This window comes from Tyto alba, unplaced genomic scaffold, assembly GCF_018691265.1.
Source record: "Tyto alba isolate M040663 unplaced genomic scaffold, T.alba_DEE_v4.0 Super-Scaffold_42, whole genome shotgun sequence".
NCBI lineage: Eukaryota > Metazoa > Chordata > Aves > Strigiformes > Tytonidae > Tyto > Tyto alba.
In genome coordinates, this window is record NW_024881318.1 from 22,964,276 (window position 1) to 22,979,189 (window position 14,914).

The 14,914-nt window shown below is 42.8% G+C and overlaps 1 protein-coding gene across 2 annotated transcripts in view; it reads right to left on the minus strand.

The window, feature by feature from the left end:
• PLPP1 (phospholipid phosphatase 1) overlaps nucleotides 1-369 on the minus strand; it is a 64,914-nt gene extending 64,545 nt beyond the window's left edge. For both annotated transcript variants that reach the window (XM_033009035.2, XM_042804656.1), the window contains exon 1: nucleotides 83-369. In XM_033009035.2, coding sequence (XP_032864926.2) covers nucleotides 83-140 — 58 coding nt within the window. In that variant the 5' untranslated portion in view covers nucleotides 141-369. The remainder of the gene's footprint in view (nucleotides 1-82) is intronic.
• Between the last annotated feature and the right edge of the window lie 14,545 nt (nucleotides 370-14,914).

Genomic DNA, 14,914 nt, shown 5'->3' on the forward strand with positions numbered 1-14,914 from the left:
CATGCCGTTAGCCCGGCGCCGCGCGGGGAGGGAGCGCCCCGGAGACGGCTTCCCTCGGCCCCTCCGCGGCACGCCGACCTACCCAGCACCACGCAGATCACGTCCAGCGCCACGAAGGGCAGCCGCGTCCTGTCAAACATGCTGGCAGCGCCGGGCGCGGCGGCGGCGCCTCCTCCTCCCGCGGCGCGGTGACAGGCTCGGCCCGAGGGGCGGGAGCGGCGCGGAGGGACGGACGGACGGGCAGGAGGGGCTCTGCCGCCGCGAGGAGCTGCGCTCCCAGCCAACAGCGCCCGCCCCTCCCCGGGATACCGGCCCCGCCGCGGCCGCCCGCACTGCGCTACTGCCGCCGCGGCGGCGCCCACCGGGGCTATAAGGCGGGTGAGGGGGGAGGAAGGGCGGGGCCGCCGCCGGCGCCTGCCACCGCCCCTCTCCGCCGGCCGCGCCGCAACCGCCGGCGTGCGGCGGCCAATCGCGCTGCGGCACGCCCCCAGGGCGGCCCCGCCCCCGGCCTCGCGGGCGAGCGCCGCCTCCCCGCGCGGCCGCCTGAGGGGGCAGCGCCGCGGGCCGCGCCCGGCACGGCCCGGAGGCGGCGGCGGCGGCGGCGGCGGCGGCGGCGGCGGCGGCGGGCTCGGCCCTGGCCCTGGCCCTGGCCCTGCGCGGGTCCCCGAGCGGCGGGCGGGACCACAGCCGCCCGGGAGGGCTGTCGGTGGAGCCCGGCCGCGGCCGGACACGGGCACTTGCCGCCGCCTCGGCGCCGCGGCCTGCCTGCGCCACAGCTGGGGAGGCGTCCTCCGCTGCAAACGCGGGTGCGGCTTTGTTTTGTTTTGTTTTTTGTTTTTGTTTTTACAAGGAAAAAGCCGTCTCCACCTCTGTAAGAGTGTTGGAAAATTGCAAAACATCTGAGAAGTTGAGTTCCAGCCCACCCCAAAACAGTCTTTTTCCTTATTAAAACCTCTTACTTGGAAAGAAAATAGCAACCAACACGAAGAAGATGCTTGCTGCATAACCACATTTTTATTTGAATGTCATCCACCACAAAACAGACAGCTTTATTCACCAGTGGTGGTAGTGCTGTTGGGCACAAAGTTACAGCTCATGCTGCTGAGCACATCTGCGTTTTGTTCTAGGTAATCGCAGGTGGGATGAGCAGTGCTTCTCATACAAGAGCATCAGGCATAAACTTTTTTTAAATTTCTCATGTATTCCACCCTCTAATTTTGTAAACAGCTTCACTTTGTATTGTATTCTAAAGGCTGAATAACAGGTTTGGCAAATCAACAAGGGAAACAAGTTCTTGAGGTGGAAGTGCCTCACAAAGTATACTCTATCTTCAACCATGCTGCCTAAGAAGGTACATAAAGCAGTTCCATATATAATAGATAAAGGAGGTCTCCATAGCAGCCTATACAGGAGTTCCTGATGTCATCTCAATGTGTAAGAAGTACCCCAGCTACAAATCAAAATGGGCAGTTCTAGCGATTAAAGTTACCCTTGATTCCTGTAAGTGTAGTGTAATTTACAGAGCATGTTTTCTTGTGCAAGTATTCTGGGATGGTCTCATGAACGTAGAGACGCCAGTCTTGTCTTAAAATGCAGAAAGTAATGGAACAAATTGGAGCACAACCTGGCAACGACAAAAACTGGGCTTATCTTTGTGAGAACTGCTGCTGAAAGCAAAGTGTGCAATCTGCTCTGCTCTTCACAAAGGAGGGGATTGTTCACAAGGTCTTAAGTCAGGAGTAGATAACATCCCCCAAATTGCAAGATGGTTAGAAAAAACAGAAGACAAGCAATGCAAACATTCCATGCACAATTGCTGTAATGGCTTTCTTCAACCCAAAAGCATCACGTTAATCTCCTTCGGGCTAAACAGCAAACAGCTCTCCTGATCCACACCCCTGTGCAGTAAATTAGAGACCGAAGAGATTGCGCTAATTTAAATGGATCTCTTCCCAGAAGAATGTAAGCAAGATAGCGATTACACTGAAAAACACCTGGATATTGGGATGCGACAGCACAGTATTCACAAAGGAGAGAAGTTAATCATGCTTTATTGTCTTGCAGTTTCTACATCTCTGTTTCACCCTTGAGACGTAACTTGCCCGAGGGAAGAGGCATCTAGGCAATCTTCTGCCAGAATTCAGGAAAGCAAGCAGTTACCCGGTTCCTCTCCAAACTTCCCATTGCACAAGGGATAGCAGCCTCCCTGTTGCAACCCTGTTCCCACTACTGGGCTTGTGGTGACTTGGAAACCCCCAGCTGAGCACCGTGGTTTGAGGGAATCGGTTAGCACTGCACTGTTCCAGGCTCTCAGAAGGCTTTTCTGGGCCTTCATACGTGGACAAGTATTAACTATGGAAGCAGGCCAACCCAAGCACTTCCAGCCTGAATGACTACTCAGATTAGCAAAACCTTACATTACTCGACGGTTGTGTTACTGCAAGTGCTGCATCTTCACATATGTTCTTATTTCATACAAAAAAGGATGTTTTGGTGTAAAACTGAAAAGAGAAAAAAAAACAACCCTGCATGCTTAAGCACCTTTAACAAATCATAGAGTATCTGCACCAGCAACAATACCCAGGGTAGCAGAAATGGCAAACTGATGGTGCTTGAGAGCATTTGGACCAGTACATTCCTGAGGGGATGGAGGTTGTTCAGCTATAAACACAAACAGAAATCACGTTTGGCATCAGTTGGAGGTTTGGGTCTTTTAAGTATAAAACACTAACATCATCGTTTCTAAATTTCATTTTCTCACGGTACTGTGTGAGGTTTGTAGTATCTTCTGACTTTGTGGCATTTTTTCTGTGTAGTCTTTGCTTGGTGTCTGTCCCTCACAGCAAGTCACTTAGATGTCTACCATTCCTAACCACCATAGTGACCCAGTAATGTCAAGTCAGATCCACTTGTATGCTTAGCAGGGTCTAAGCTAGAGAACATTTTTGAACTAGGACCCAGGTAAAATGAAGGGAAGAGGCAAAACGCGTAAGTTATATTTTATCCTGTCATTAAATTTACATTTTAAAATAGTCTAATATTACTCTGTAGAATTTGGACTCTCATAAATACTCTAGAATGTAGACTCTCCTAATATCTTCCCATCTCACCTCTTCTCTTGTTTGGTATAGTTATTTAGTCTTGGTGGTTTTTTTCTTTTTTTTCTTTTTTTTTTTTTTTTTATGGTATCTTTTTGTTTGTTTAACTGAGAGCAGTGTGCAGCAGAGAACACTAAGCCCAAGTTAAAGCCCTGGTCATGTCTTTGTTTTCTGCTGGTTCTTCTAGAAATCCTGATCTTCTGTGTTTTGCCCATCCTCCTTAAAAGTTTTGTGTGCCCTAAAAAATAAACGCTCAGGAAGTTTATAATCAATCTGTAGTGATATTTGTATGATAATTAATTAGTACTGACCCAACAGGACTCTTAACTGCAATTAACATTCATATAGATCAGCAGCTTTAGTAAATGAAGGGACTTTCCCAGGCTTATTTCTATGTAGCTTGATCTGGGATGGGAGTCAACAGCTCTGAATGAGCTGTTACCACTCAGGAAAGGGTTGAGAGGGTCACAGTAGATAGTTCTGGGAAGCCATTCTCTGGGTGCTCAGTGGAGAGATCACCACTCTGACCAGAGTGCTGGGAATGCTGTTAGGAAAGACACCGAGAACAATTCATCAAATATTGTTATGACACATTTCTGAATGCCAGCAATCCCACATCAAAATGGGTAAGTAGAAGCAGAGAAAGCTGAAAGGAGGGCAAAAAGGATTTTTAGACACAACAGCTGTACACAACAGCTCCAGTGCAAGAGAAAGAGAACAGGATTTTTATACATGGAAGGGGGATGATGGGAGAAGAATAGGCTCTAAAAAGTGCAGATCTATAAAATCATGAAACGCGTGGAAAAGGTTAAGTGTGTAACAAGTATTCACTGCTTTGTATCAGATAAGAACTAGGGAGAACCTATATAAGGTGTCAAACAACAGGACTCCTTCCTTACATGATACTATTGTGGAATTTATTGCCTCAGGGTGCTATGGGGTGCAGAATTACAAAGGAACCAAAAGGCACTAGGTAAATTCATAGAGGGTAGGTCTACTGTTAAACCATGAATCCTGGTAGTTGAAGAAATATCAGAACTGTGGATTTCCTACATTTAGGAAGGTCTGCTGGGGAAGGGTCATTCTGCAGGGCCTGTTTCTTAAGCTCCCACTAAACATCTGCTGCTGGGCACTGTTGCACATTACTTGGTTGATCTGAATCAGGTCACCTTATGTCCAAAACCAGTCAGTGGCTGTAGTGTAACACTACAAAATACATTAGTAACAGCAGAGATTAAATAGTTCAGAATTGTTTGTAACGTTCTGATGGATTCAGACTCTGCAATACTTTTGTGTGATTATTTAGAATTTGTCTGCCAAAACCCCACTCACACAGTAAGACCTGGAGTAGATGACCAAGGAGGAAAGTCTGCCAAGATGACCCTCCTGAATTTCTCTTCCATCATTTGTCCAGGGCACACGATTTGCCCCTTGCAGGATGACACACGCTCCTACAGGTAGTGTTGAGACCTCTGAAGTCAGCTGACACACCTTGCACAGAATGTTTCAGGAAGCAGAATTTAGATTCCACCAAAATATCTTAGCAGCCCATCTCTTTTTTTTGTTTGGACTGGACATTCAGTTGTTTCCTTTCCTTTGCTTGTATGTCTCCTGTTTGTTTGGTTTTTAATAAGGGAACAATGAGCAATACAGAACATTTATATTCCTAACAAACAAAGCATGAGGAGTTCCCTGTCTTCTCTCCTTTAATTCTTTTCTCTTTAAGTACAGCTGATACTTGTTTGGGTACTTCACCCCCACATCCCTGTGGAACTGTGTTGTCTATTCACCAAAAAGCTCCAGCTGTCAAGCTGACTTGAAATTGTCACCTATGGTGCTCCACTTCTTTGCTCCTGGGTGAGTTCAAATCCATTAAGGGTTCTGCTCCCTCACTTTTAGGTTAAAGTTACAAGAGCATTTTCACAAGAGTGATGAGACCTATTCTAGTAGAAAATACACATTATTTCTAAATATTAGCCATGGAAATAAAGAATCAAGCGGACATGACCAGATTGCATAATAACATAGATTTAATATGAATGAAAATGCACTGAAACCCAAGTATATAGCTTTGTTTATAGATATTTAATAGCATGTATCTTACAGACTCAGAAGATCATACAGTAGTATATTCTAGAAAAAAACACTTCAGGCTACATCTACAGAATTTAACTAAGTGGCGCCAGCACACACGAAACAAGTACTGGCACAGGATCTTCCCTACTATTTATGTGTCAGCTCACAAAGGGTGGTGTTAAGGACTAACTAGCACATGCCAGGGAGCATTCCCCATGGCAGTTCTGCATGCAGGCATGCTATTTTGACAGGAAGAAAATGCAGCTGTGTGGCCATCAGCTATGCTCTACCAGTTGGTCTTCAGGCTAAGAAAATGTCCCTGTTTACTCTTTATTGGATTTTATTATTTGTTTCAATTACAGCTATTACTCTGAAGCAATAATAGATTCTGAAAAAAAGAGTGTCTCAAAGGCACTCACTAAATATTCATGGCTGTGTGAAACCTTTATTTAAAGTCTTATGATTATTGCAAGTTGTAGTGATTTAGGGGCTGCAGGATTTGTATCCGCTGGCTTCCCATTTCCCTTCTCCTTCCCTTCCTGGACATGCTTTCCAGTCAAACCAGCTAGCAAAACAGAAGTAATTCTGGCAGCAGTAGGAATCTCAAGATGAACTTCAACAGGGCAAACCAGTTGCACAGTGAATAATTTGCCACGTTTTGACCCATCACACACCTAAAGCAGTAACTCAGCCTCCTGTGCCTGGTTCTGTATATGTTTGGATATCCATGTGTCAACTTCAACAGATACAAGTAGCTAAGCGTGAAGGAAAATGTGCGTCACTGCACCTCTTCCAGGTACATCTCTATCTGATTCACTGGTTGATCAAAGCTGTGCATCCAGAGTGTAGAAGCTAAGGTGTCTGCTCCTGCTGCTTCTCCCTACTTGGCAGCAACTGTCCCACCACTGACACTCTAAGCAGGCAGCAATCTACACTGAAACCATTGTGAGGCAGCAGCTCCCAGTCCTGTACCACTTCAGGGTGGCTTGGATACCAGTAGAAGTACCACTAGAACTACAGGAAGGGAGTAGACAGAAGTAGAGAGACATGGCGAGAGGTAGATCTGAGGTTTTTTCCTGGCCCAATTCTTACGACTTTACTGGGTGGATGAACTGCCTGACTGCTGCCCCTTTGGTTACACCTCTTGCTCATTTATGTTGAAAAGTCTTCAGAACAGCAACAATCCCTTACCATCTACATTTCCTAACACTCCTGGGTCAAGCCTCCAGACATTATTGTAATACTCTTAAATCATAGTCATCCAAAACTACACGCTGAAGCTAAGGCCAAGGTAGCGTAACCAGAATGGATATGGAAATATGTCTGTAGGGGGCCTTTTGCAATATTTTTAGTAGCAATATTATGCTGTTACACTTGTCAATGTTGCTTTTGCTTGAGCTCCACAAATTTGTGCCACAGTTCCAAAGGTATTTATTCACAAGTTCATAGCACTGTGTTGTTGTTTTCTTAAGACATTATAAATATATTGCATAAAATTCAACCTCGGACACATCTCCGTGCACTGATGTAAGGCAGTTACAATAGCCTGGCACATAAATAATTGCAACTACAAAAACAAATTATGAAGGGGCTTTGAAAGTGAAATAAGAATAGGCAAAATGTCACCAAAGCCTTCAGGCTGGCAGAATCAAGTAAGGCAAAAATAAACCCACTGCAGTATTGACTGTGGAGCACATTTATTTCTTGCATCTCTGAATTACTCTTCACAGAGCATGATCAGGGTCAGTGCCCGCTCAAAACAAAATTAAGGGGTGGAGGAGAATAAATCAGCAGCTAATTGCAACATTAATTTTTTAGAATTCCTCTTTAAAGAATTATGTGAGGATCTGGGTCTTAATAAAATCATTATCTAATGAAAGCTTTTGCTTCTCTATCTTCTATAAGATAGTTGTTGACTCCTTGAAACAGTCATCAGAGTTGAACACAAAAAGCCACTGCTGGATCTGCTCCAGCTGCTCCATTTCAATTACTGGAATCACTTCCTCTTAGTTTGTATTCTACACACTGAGCAGGAAACGTGGGATTTCACTTTGCTGTCTTGTCCCTTTACATAGATTCACCCTTGTGCCAACAGTAGATTCAGTGCCTTAAGGTGCAAGTCTATGGCTCCTGTAATCTATTGCCAGAGCATGGGATGTCCAGATTATAATTAAGGCCTGACCACTTGGTATTTACTTTTATTACGTTAATACTGAGAGGCCTCAGAAAGATTGGAGCCAACTGTGCAATGTGCTGTACACACTCACAGTCATTGCCTCAAAGATCTCACAGAGCAGGGTGAAAGAAAGTATTATTTTCCACAGCAGCAAGAAGAGCCTTAATTTTGCTGCTGTTCTCCTCGAGGCATTAATCCAGAGAGAGATGAGGAATAAACCTGTCCCATATGAGTCATCTCTGCAGATGAAAGCATAAAAACATCCTCTTATCTCCTGTTTTATCTTTCCCTTCCACGTTGCTGCTTCTTTCCCAACTAAAATAATAACAATAAAAATAAGAGTGAAGTCAGCACAGGGCAAGGATGTTGTAGCGTCTGGAGCAGCAGAAACAGTGGAAGCAGGCAGGAGTCTTGTTTGATGTGCTCTGGCTCCTGTAGTCAGAGCAAGCACTTGGCAAGGGAGAGGAGAAGGATTATATCTGTCAGAATAACTTTTATGAGACCCAACTCTTCCAGGGATTGTTTAAAATCCTCATAATGCTCTTAAGTGTTAATGCTTGCATTGGGACGTTTGCATTAGCAGACAAATGTGCAAGAACATGTTTCCAGACAGCTGCCTGGTGACTGCACATCTGAGCAGTTTGCTGAAACTTGTTTCGAGGTCCATGAGGTCCTTGGGCTCCTGAAATGACTTCCAAGGTTTGGAATAAATTGTGCTGCTGAAGTGTACCGCAGTTAAGCAATTCTCACATGATAGAAACAATGTGTGGTGCACTGCACTAAAACCACTCTATGTTATTTTAACTTTCCAGCCTTTTTAAGCTTTCAGAAGGGAACACAAACATACTGAAGGAATTCATACCTACAGATGCTGTGAGAAAAAGAAGACAACTTGGAATGATGCCACCAAATTACCACTCTCCCAAAACCAGTGGATAACATAATGCTGATCTTCTGTGTGCTCTGTATTAGACACAAGTGAGGAAGAAGAGTGTGGTTGTTGAGGTATGAACACTCCCCCACATTTCCAGGAAACCCTGGTTGAATTACTTATGTCCCTTACAGCTAGGTCCCTGTTTCGTTAGCCATGTTGGAGGAGTGAGGACTTGAATGTGTAATGCCGTAGGATGAAGTGGTGCTGTCTGGGAAGGAGGGGTTTGTTTTCAGGCACAAAAGGTATTGAAGTGTTGTTGAGGTTCCCTTCCTGGTGCACACATGGGCTTGCGCCAGAGCACAAGTCAACAAACAGGTGGTGTGGGCTTTCAAGGAGCTTGGGTTTGAATGGGGATGCAAGCCATAAGCTAATGTACACCCTGTGCCCTGTTCCTTCCCTTCTGCCAGGTGGGGAAGATAGTGCTGCTGTTCTGCAGGTAGATACTGTGAAGATAAACGGCACGGAAATGACAAGGGACTCAGATACTACTATTATGGGTATAGATCCAGGGCACAGATTTAGTTTGTTCCTTCCTCTAATGCTATTATTATTATAAAATTAATAAATCGTACTGTATTATCAGGCTTAGATAAGAGTTTTTGTTCAGCAATACTTAGGATGAGCACAGCTTCTAGCTTTCAAATGCAAACCCAAATTATTTCAGATAAGATCCAGTAAGGTACCAGTGCATCTACATCAGCAATGAGCAGCTGAGATGGTTCCTCTTATAATCACCATCTTACAGAACACACACAAATGATGCAGACCCATGCAAGTATAAAAAAACAGTGTGACAGCTATCTTGTGCAGTGTTAGTCTTCTGGAAACAAGTACAAGAGCAGAGCAGCCTCATCATAGAATCCTTGCACAAATCAATAGGGCAAAATCTGCTCACTGTGTACATACTTTGTATGACTAAAGCAATTAAGAGGCATAAAAAGGCCACACAGTTGCTAAAAATAGGCAAATGGGGAGTATCCCATCCCAGACTCAGCAGTTGGCAGAGGGTATGTGCTGCAGACATTTATCATGAACCTGATCTTTGTTTTGCTTAAGAGCCCATGAAGCGTGTGATAAATTAACTTATATTGGAGCAGCGATGGCAGATTGGCAGAGGTACCTAGGACTGAACATGATTTTTATTGCCCAGTTACCTGTAGCCTTAAAAAAATTTTGTAACAGTGAATTAATATAGGTGACATAAATTCTGGTGGTGTTTCACCACTCTGTTTCTCTGCTTCTAGAATAAAAGGTGAGGAAGGATATAAGCAGAAGTGGGAGGTAACATGATACAAGCAGACAAAGGCAGGCCTATAAAACGTGTTAGACTCTGATAAAAAGTGTCATGTGCATGGCGCAATGCAATTTTAATATTACATCTGCTAAATATGTCCACAGTATGGTTTGTTTTCTATCAAGACTTTTGTACTACCCTTATTTAAAAAAAAATCACTAGTTTTATAAAATGAAAATAAAACCAAACCAGACCTGTTTAAAAATCAAACATCAGATCTATATGGTAAAGAACCTGCTTGACTTTATCACATTTACAGACAACTTAGAGAAATGGTTCTGTTAGGCTGGTGAGCTTTTGCTCTAAGTCTGCTCAACATGTGTTAAGGAAGAGAAGGGGGGAAACTCAGCTTCCCAAATCTCCCATCTCCTAGCTGAGAGCTTTTACTGCTGGACATGGGCAAGACATGAACCCATCTACTTCCTGGCTGTGTTTAAAGGGACAGTTCGGTATGCTCTGGCTAATCCTGCTTGACCAGGATCAGCAGGTGACAAAGACTGGAGAAGCCCAGTTTTTTGCATCTCCCTTGCTCTCATGTGTGAGGTAGGCTGTGAGCACTCCTGTGATTCCAGGGGTGACTGTAGATGCCTGCAGGGTTGGGTCAGAAACATTGTGAATATGCCTAAGTGCTGATATCTAAAAAGCCTGGTAGGCATTGAAGACTTTGTGAATGACTCAGGATGGACAGTCACAGAGCTGTCAGTATTCGGTCCTGACCCTTCCAAAGTGCATTGCTTTAATCTTACTCATCTTTGCTGTGACTTGTTTGCTCAAATGCTTAATCCCACACATGTAATTGTTTGCAAGATGGGAAGCTTCCCCGTCCTCTGCAGCATGCTTCTAGCACAACCATGTTATTGATTTTGCTTGCACTTTGATAATTTGGAATACACCTGTATTTAAATTAAAATAAATTAAATTAAATTAAAATTTAAAAGTGTGTGTGTTTGTGTGCGTGCTTGTGTGCATACCTATATTTACCAAATTAAACTATTTTAATTGTAATTCATTTCAGTGCTAGATTTTAGTGTAAGAAGTAGGGAAAAAGCCAAGGTGTTTAAGAGAAATTACGACATTTGTTGTTAGAGGGAGGGACCTTCTGTCATCAGTACAGCTGGGAGTGGTACCTGGATCCTAAGCCTGCAGAGACAGGCTGGAGACAGGAACAACTGTCAGTGAGAGGAGAAAGGAAGCAAAGGAAATGCAGAGGCATCCCCTGGAGTGTTTAGTTACTGCAGAGCGCATATGTGATTTTATCAGCATTGTTAGTGTTTAGCCTGGCAAGGAACATTTTGAAATAGAACGGTGGAGTACTATATGCATGGTGGTGTGAAGGAGTAAGAAGTGGGGGAGCCTCATCTGAAAGCATGAGAGGAGTCAGCGAGTGCAACAGCTGAGGTGAAAGGCTCCATGGGTTGCTCTAATAATGGAGGAGATTCGTGTCAGTTACAACACTGTTTTAAATATTATTTCACAATGGAAGAAAATAGTGGATTGCATTCTGGTTTTTTTTTTTTTTTTTTTTGAAACAGGAAGAAGGGTGGCAGAGATCAATTAGAGTATTCCAAAATGAAGATCTGAGATAAACTAACTCAGCATCGATCTTCAGGCTTTCTCAAACGGCATGACAAGGTATCTAGCACAAAAACATGCTGAGAAAGGTTCAGATTTGAGAAACACAGTGACTCATGCATTTCCAAAACAGTGTTATAACAAGTTGCTGTCCAGATTTCCTGCTGTATTATATGTAATGCAGATTCAGTGGTGCTGCTAGCAGGCTTCCCTCTGAGTCAGTACTGAACCACTGCCCCAATTCAGAGTTAGGCGACCACTGTGCTGCTGGAGCTTCTGTCATTACAAGCAGATGTAAAACAAATGTCCCAATTCCTGCTAGTCATCAGTATCCTCTTACAGATAGCAGAGTCTAATTCACCTCTGACCTGGTGATCATGTATAAAGATGGGCACTTACCTTCTACATTTCTGTGACCTTCCAATTGGTTACAGCAATTTTCAGTTGGATTAATATTTATCTCAGGGGAGCTGGACTCTTAAGTTAAAAGAAGGAGAACAGGAAGCTGGAAGGGATCACTACTCTGTACATCTTTTTCTTTCAGTACCTAGTGCAATGATACTATGTTTTAATGCTACATGACCTTTCCTGTGGATCCTCCTTGGACTGCCTGACAAGCACTTGGAGGCATGGGAAACCATGGGGAGAGGTGAGGAGGAAGGTAAAGCATAGAGAATGACAAGTACTGGTCTTACCCATACAGACATGAAGAGATTCACTGATTCTAGGGAGCAAGATAACTTGCCTATGCCATAAGCCCTGAAGTAATCCTCCATGGGGATTTCTCACAGTTCCCCTCTTTTTTCTATCCCAGGTCTTACTGCTAAAGAGAGGCATTTCAGCCTTTGGGAAATCCTGACCTGTGTACATATATGTTCATTGCAGCTTGTAAATGAACTAGAAGAAAGGGTAATAATAAAGAATTAGCAGCATTGAGCTGGGACTGAAATGATCATATCCAAATCTGTTGAAACTGCAAAACCTAAGAAACCAGACTGCAATCAAAAATTTTGGGCCTTCTCTAATAAATAGATGACATCACAAATATGAAGAAAGAATAGCAAAAGCCTCTTTTCTGTGTGTTTGTTGTTTTTTTTTTTTTTTTGGGGGGGGTGGTTTTTTTTGGTGTTTTTTTTGTTGTTTTTTTTCTGTTTTCCTTTTAATGTACTGGTGGTTTCCTTAAACAAAAAACATCATGAGGCTCTGTGTGCCTTCCTAGTAAAAATTTAGCCTTCTGTAAATGTGACTGTTTCACACCATGTGGAAATCTGGAAATATGAAATTGTATCCTAAAGGCAATTTAATTGAATTGATAGCATGGCTTGAAGAAGTCAAGTTTGAATTTTTACCAGAGCATATTACTTGTCTGCTGAAATAGAGTGAGTTTTTCAAAGGTTATGTGTAGCCTAAAGTGTGCTGGAAAACCACCTTTGTAGATTTGCATTGAGGAAGGATGGTATTTGAATCTGCTGCAATGCTTTACATATTCATATTGCCTGAAGGTTGGAATCTTTTTATCACCAGCAGAGTAGCACAGATGACAGTAAAGATATAGGTCAGGCAATGGAAAATTAGATGAAAACAGTTGTTGAGGCTCAAATTTACTTCAAAACACTTTTTTTGAATGCAGAAGTCCAGATGTCTTTTGTGGAGATGTACTGATTTGCAGAGTATGTTTTACTGGATCCCAGAGACAGCTCAGATAAGCACATCTTGATACCTGAATAGATGTTAGATGTAAATATGGAAAATGCAACAGTTTTTCTTGGCTATAATGAGAAGAGTGACATACCATGTCCCTGCAGCTCAGACTGAGGTGGATAACTCCCTAGAGCATTTCCTTCTTTACAGCATTCTTGCTGGCTAGATCACAATTCATTTTTTAGCAATGATGGTTTACAGAAATCTTACTCTTGGGGACATAACTCTCCCTCCAAGAACCTATCCTGAAGTAATGTACCTTCAGTATGAAGTAATGCCCTTCAGTACTACTGAAGGGCAGTAAAAATTAGATGCAGTAATGAAGAGCAATCTAAACCTGGTATCTTTTTAAATCTAGTGCTAAGAAGTCCAGGGGAACTAGAGTATATCTGTTTTGGTCCTGTCTAAAATACTTGATATTCTTTGTGCACTTGTCTGTTTTCTTGCAATGACGGTTCTACAACACCACTCTTAAAAAATTAGTTGCAAAATCAAGGCTGTGTCAAGAACAGAGCTACTGAAAGATAAAGAAAGGATGTGGTTGGCTTTTATATTAATGCTTAGCTTCTGGTTCTGCAGCAGACAGGATCCATAAGCTCTGCTGATATCTGGAGATCTTTGGGTGTGTGCAGCCACATATAATAGCTGGAAAAATTGCCGTTGCAGACTTGGAAAACATAGCTTTTCTTCACAATTACGATTCACTTATAACTGCAAGATGCAAACCTAAGATTGCAGTTGGCAACACAGCAAATAATTAGGGATGCTCTACCTTGTGGGATATATCCATGAGTCATATTAAATAAAGAGTTATGCACTCACATTAAATAAGGATATTCGTGTACTCCATTACATGACATATTAAAAAACCCCAAACAACAAAACAGAGAACAATGCAACATGCACACACCTGGGAAAGGAAAAGAAAGACAACCTGTTGATTAAGTACTGCTATAAAAAGCAGTAAAACTTTTGCAAGAGACCTTGTAGTCTCTTGCACAGATTTACAATCGCGTTTGATCCTCCTTCTTCAGTTTCTCATGGGACCCTTGTCTAGCTTTGTCAGTCTTCATTATGAGACTGACATCAGTCAGCTGGTTTATAGCCAGTTGCACTAATAAACTGGCAGGGAGATCAGAAATTACTGGAACTATTTGGTCATCTTGAAACTGAAAAATGAGGACTACTCCAAAACTCCTGAAGGCAAAAAAAAAGACATACTCTTAAATGCCATTTCTGTAATAGCTGTTTCACAGTAGAGTAAGTCTACAAAGTTCAAATTGTTTCAGTTTATTTAATTCTATGTTGGCCTTAAGAGTTGAGAGGAGATCCAGGAAACAGAACCTATCTCCTCCAAGACGGATGCATTTAATATTAGCAAACAAAAATATATATTGTTAAAAACTCAAATCTTTAAAAGAATAGAAATAATTTATTAAGGAGAATGACTTTATGTATCATATTGGCTACCACTAGAAAGTTACATACTCTCATAAGGTTTGTAGTCTAATATGGAACATTAGGAGACTGCACAGGCATTTTCATCAGCTCCACAAGCACAGTGTGTGATAGATTTGTGTGTCTGACCGCCCCACTTGCAGAGTTTTTTGAAGCAATTCAGCTCTCCAGTGCTGAGGTCATTCACTTACAGCTTTATAATTCTAACCTGACTCTACAGGAGTACATAGTGACTGGCCGACTGCTTTTGAATACCTGGATGAAGTGAGAGCTTGGTGAAGCTTGGGAGTATCTTACTAATACTCACGTGAGGGGTAAGAAGATGGAAACAATGACACAATGCTTTCCTCAGTCTCTGCACTTCTAGGTTTCTGGGTGTAACTGCATGTGTCCTGAGGTAGCTTTTGCCATTGCATACCATTTTTCTATCCATTTCCTATTATTTCTTCTACAGCTTTGGTGTGCTCATGAAGGCACTTTATCCCCTTTGAATGTTCCAGAAGTAACAACAGCAAAGCAGTCCGCAGAGTTATACCAAAGTTAGCAGCAATGATGTATTTGCCAGCTGAAGGGCACCCCCTCAGGTGTGAATGGCTGGAAGATGG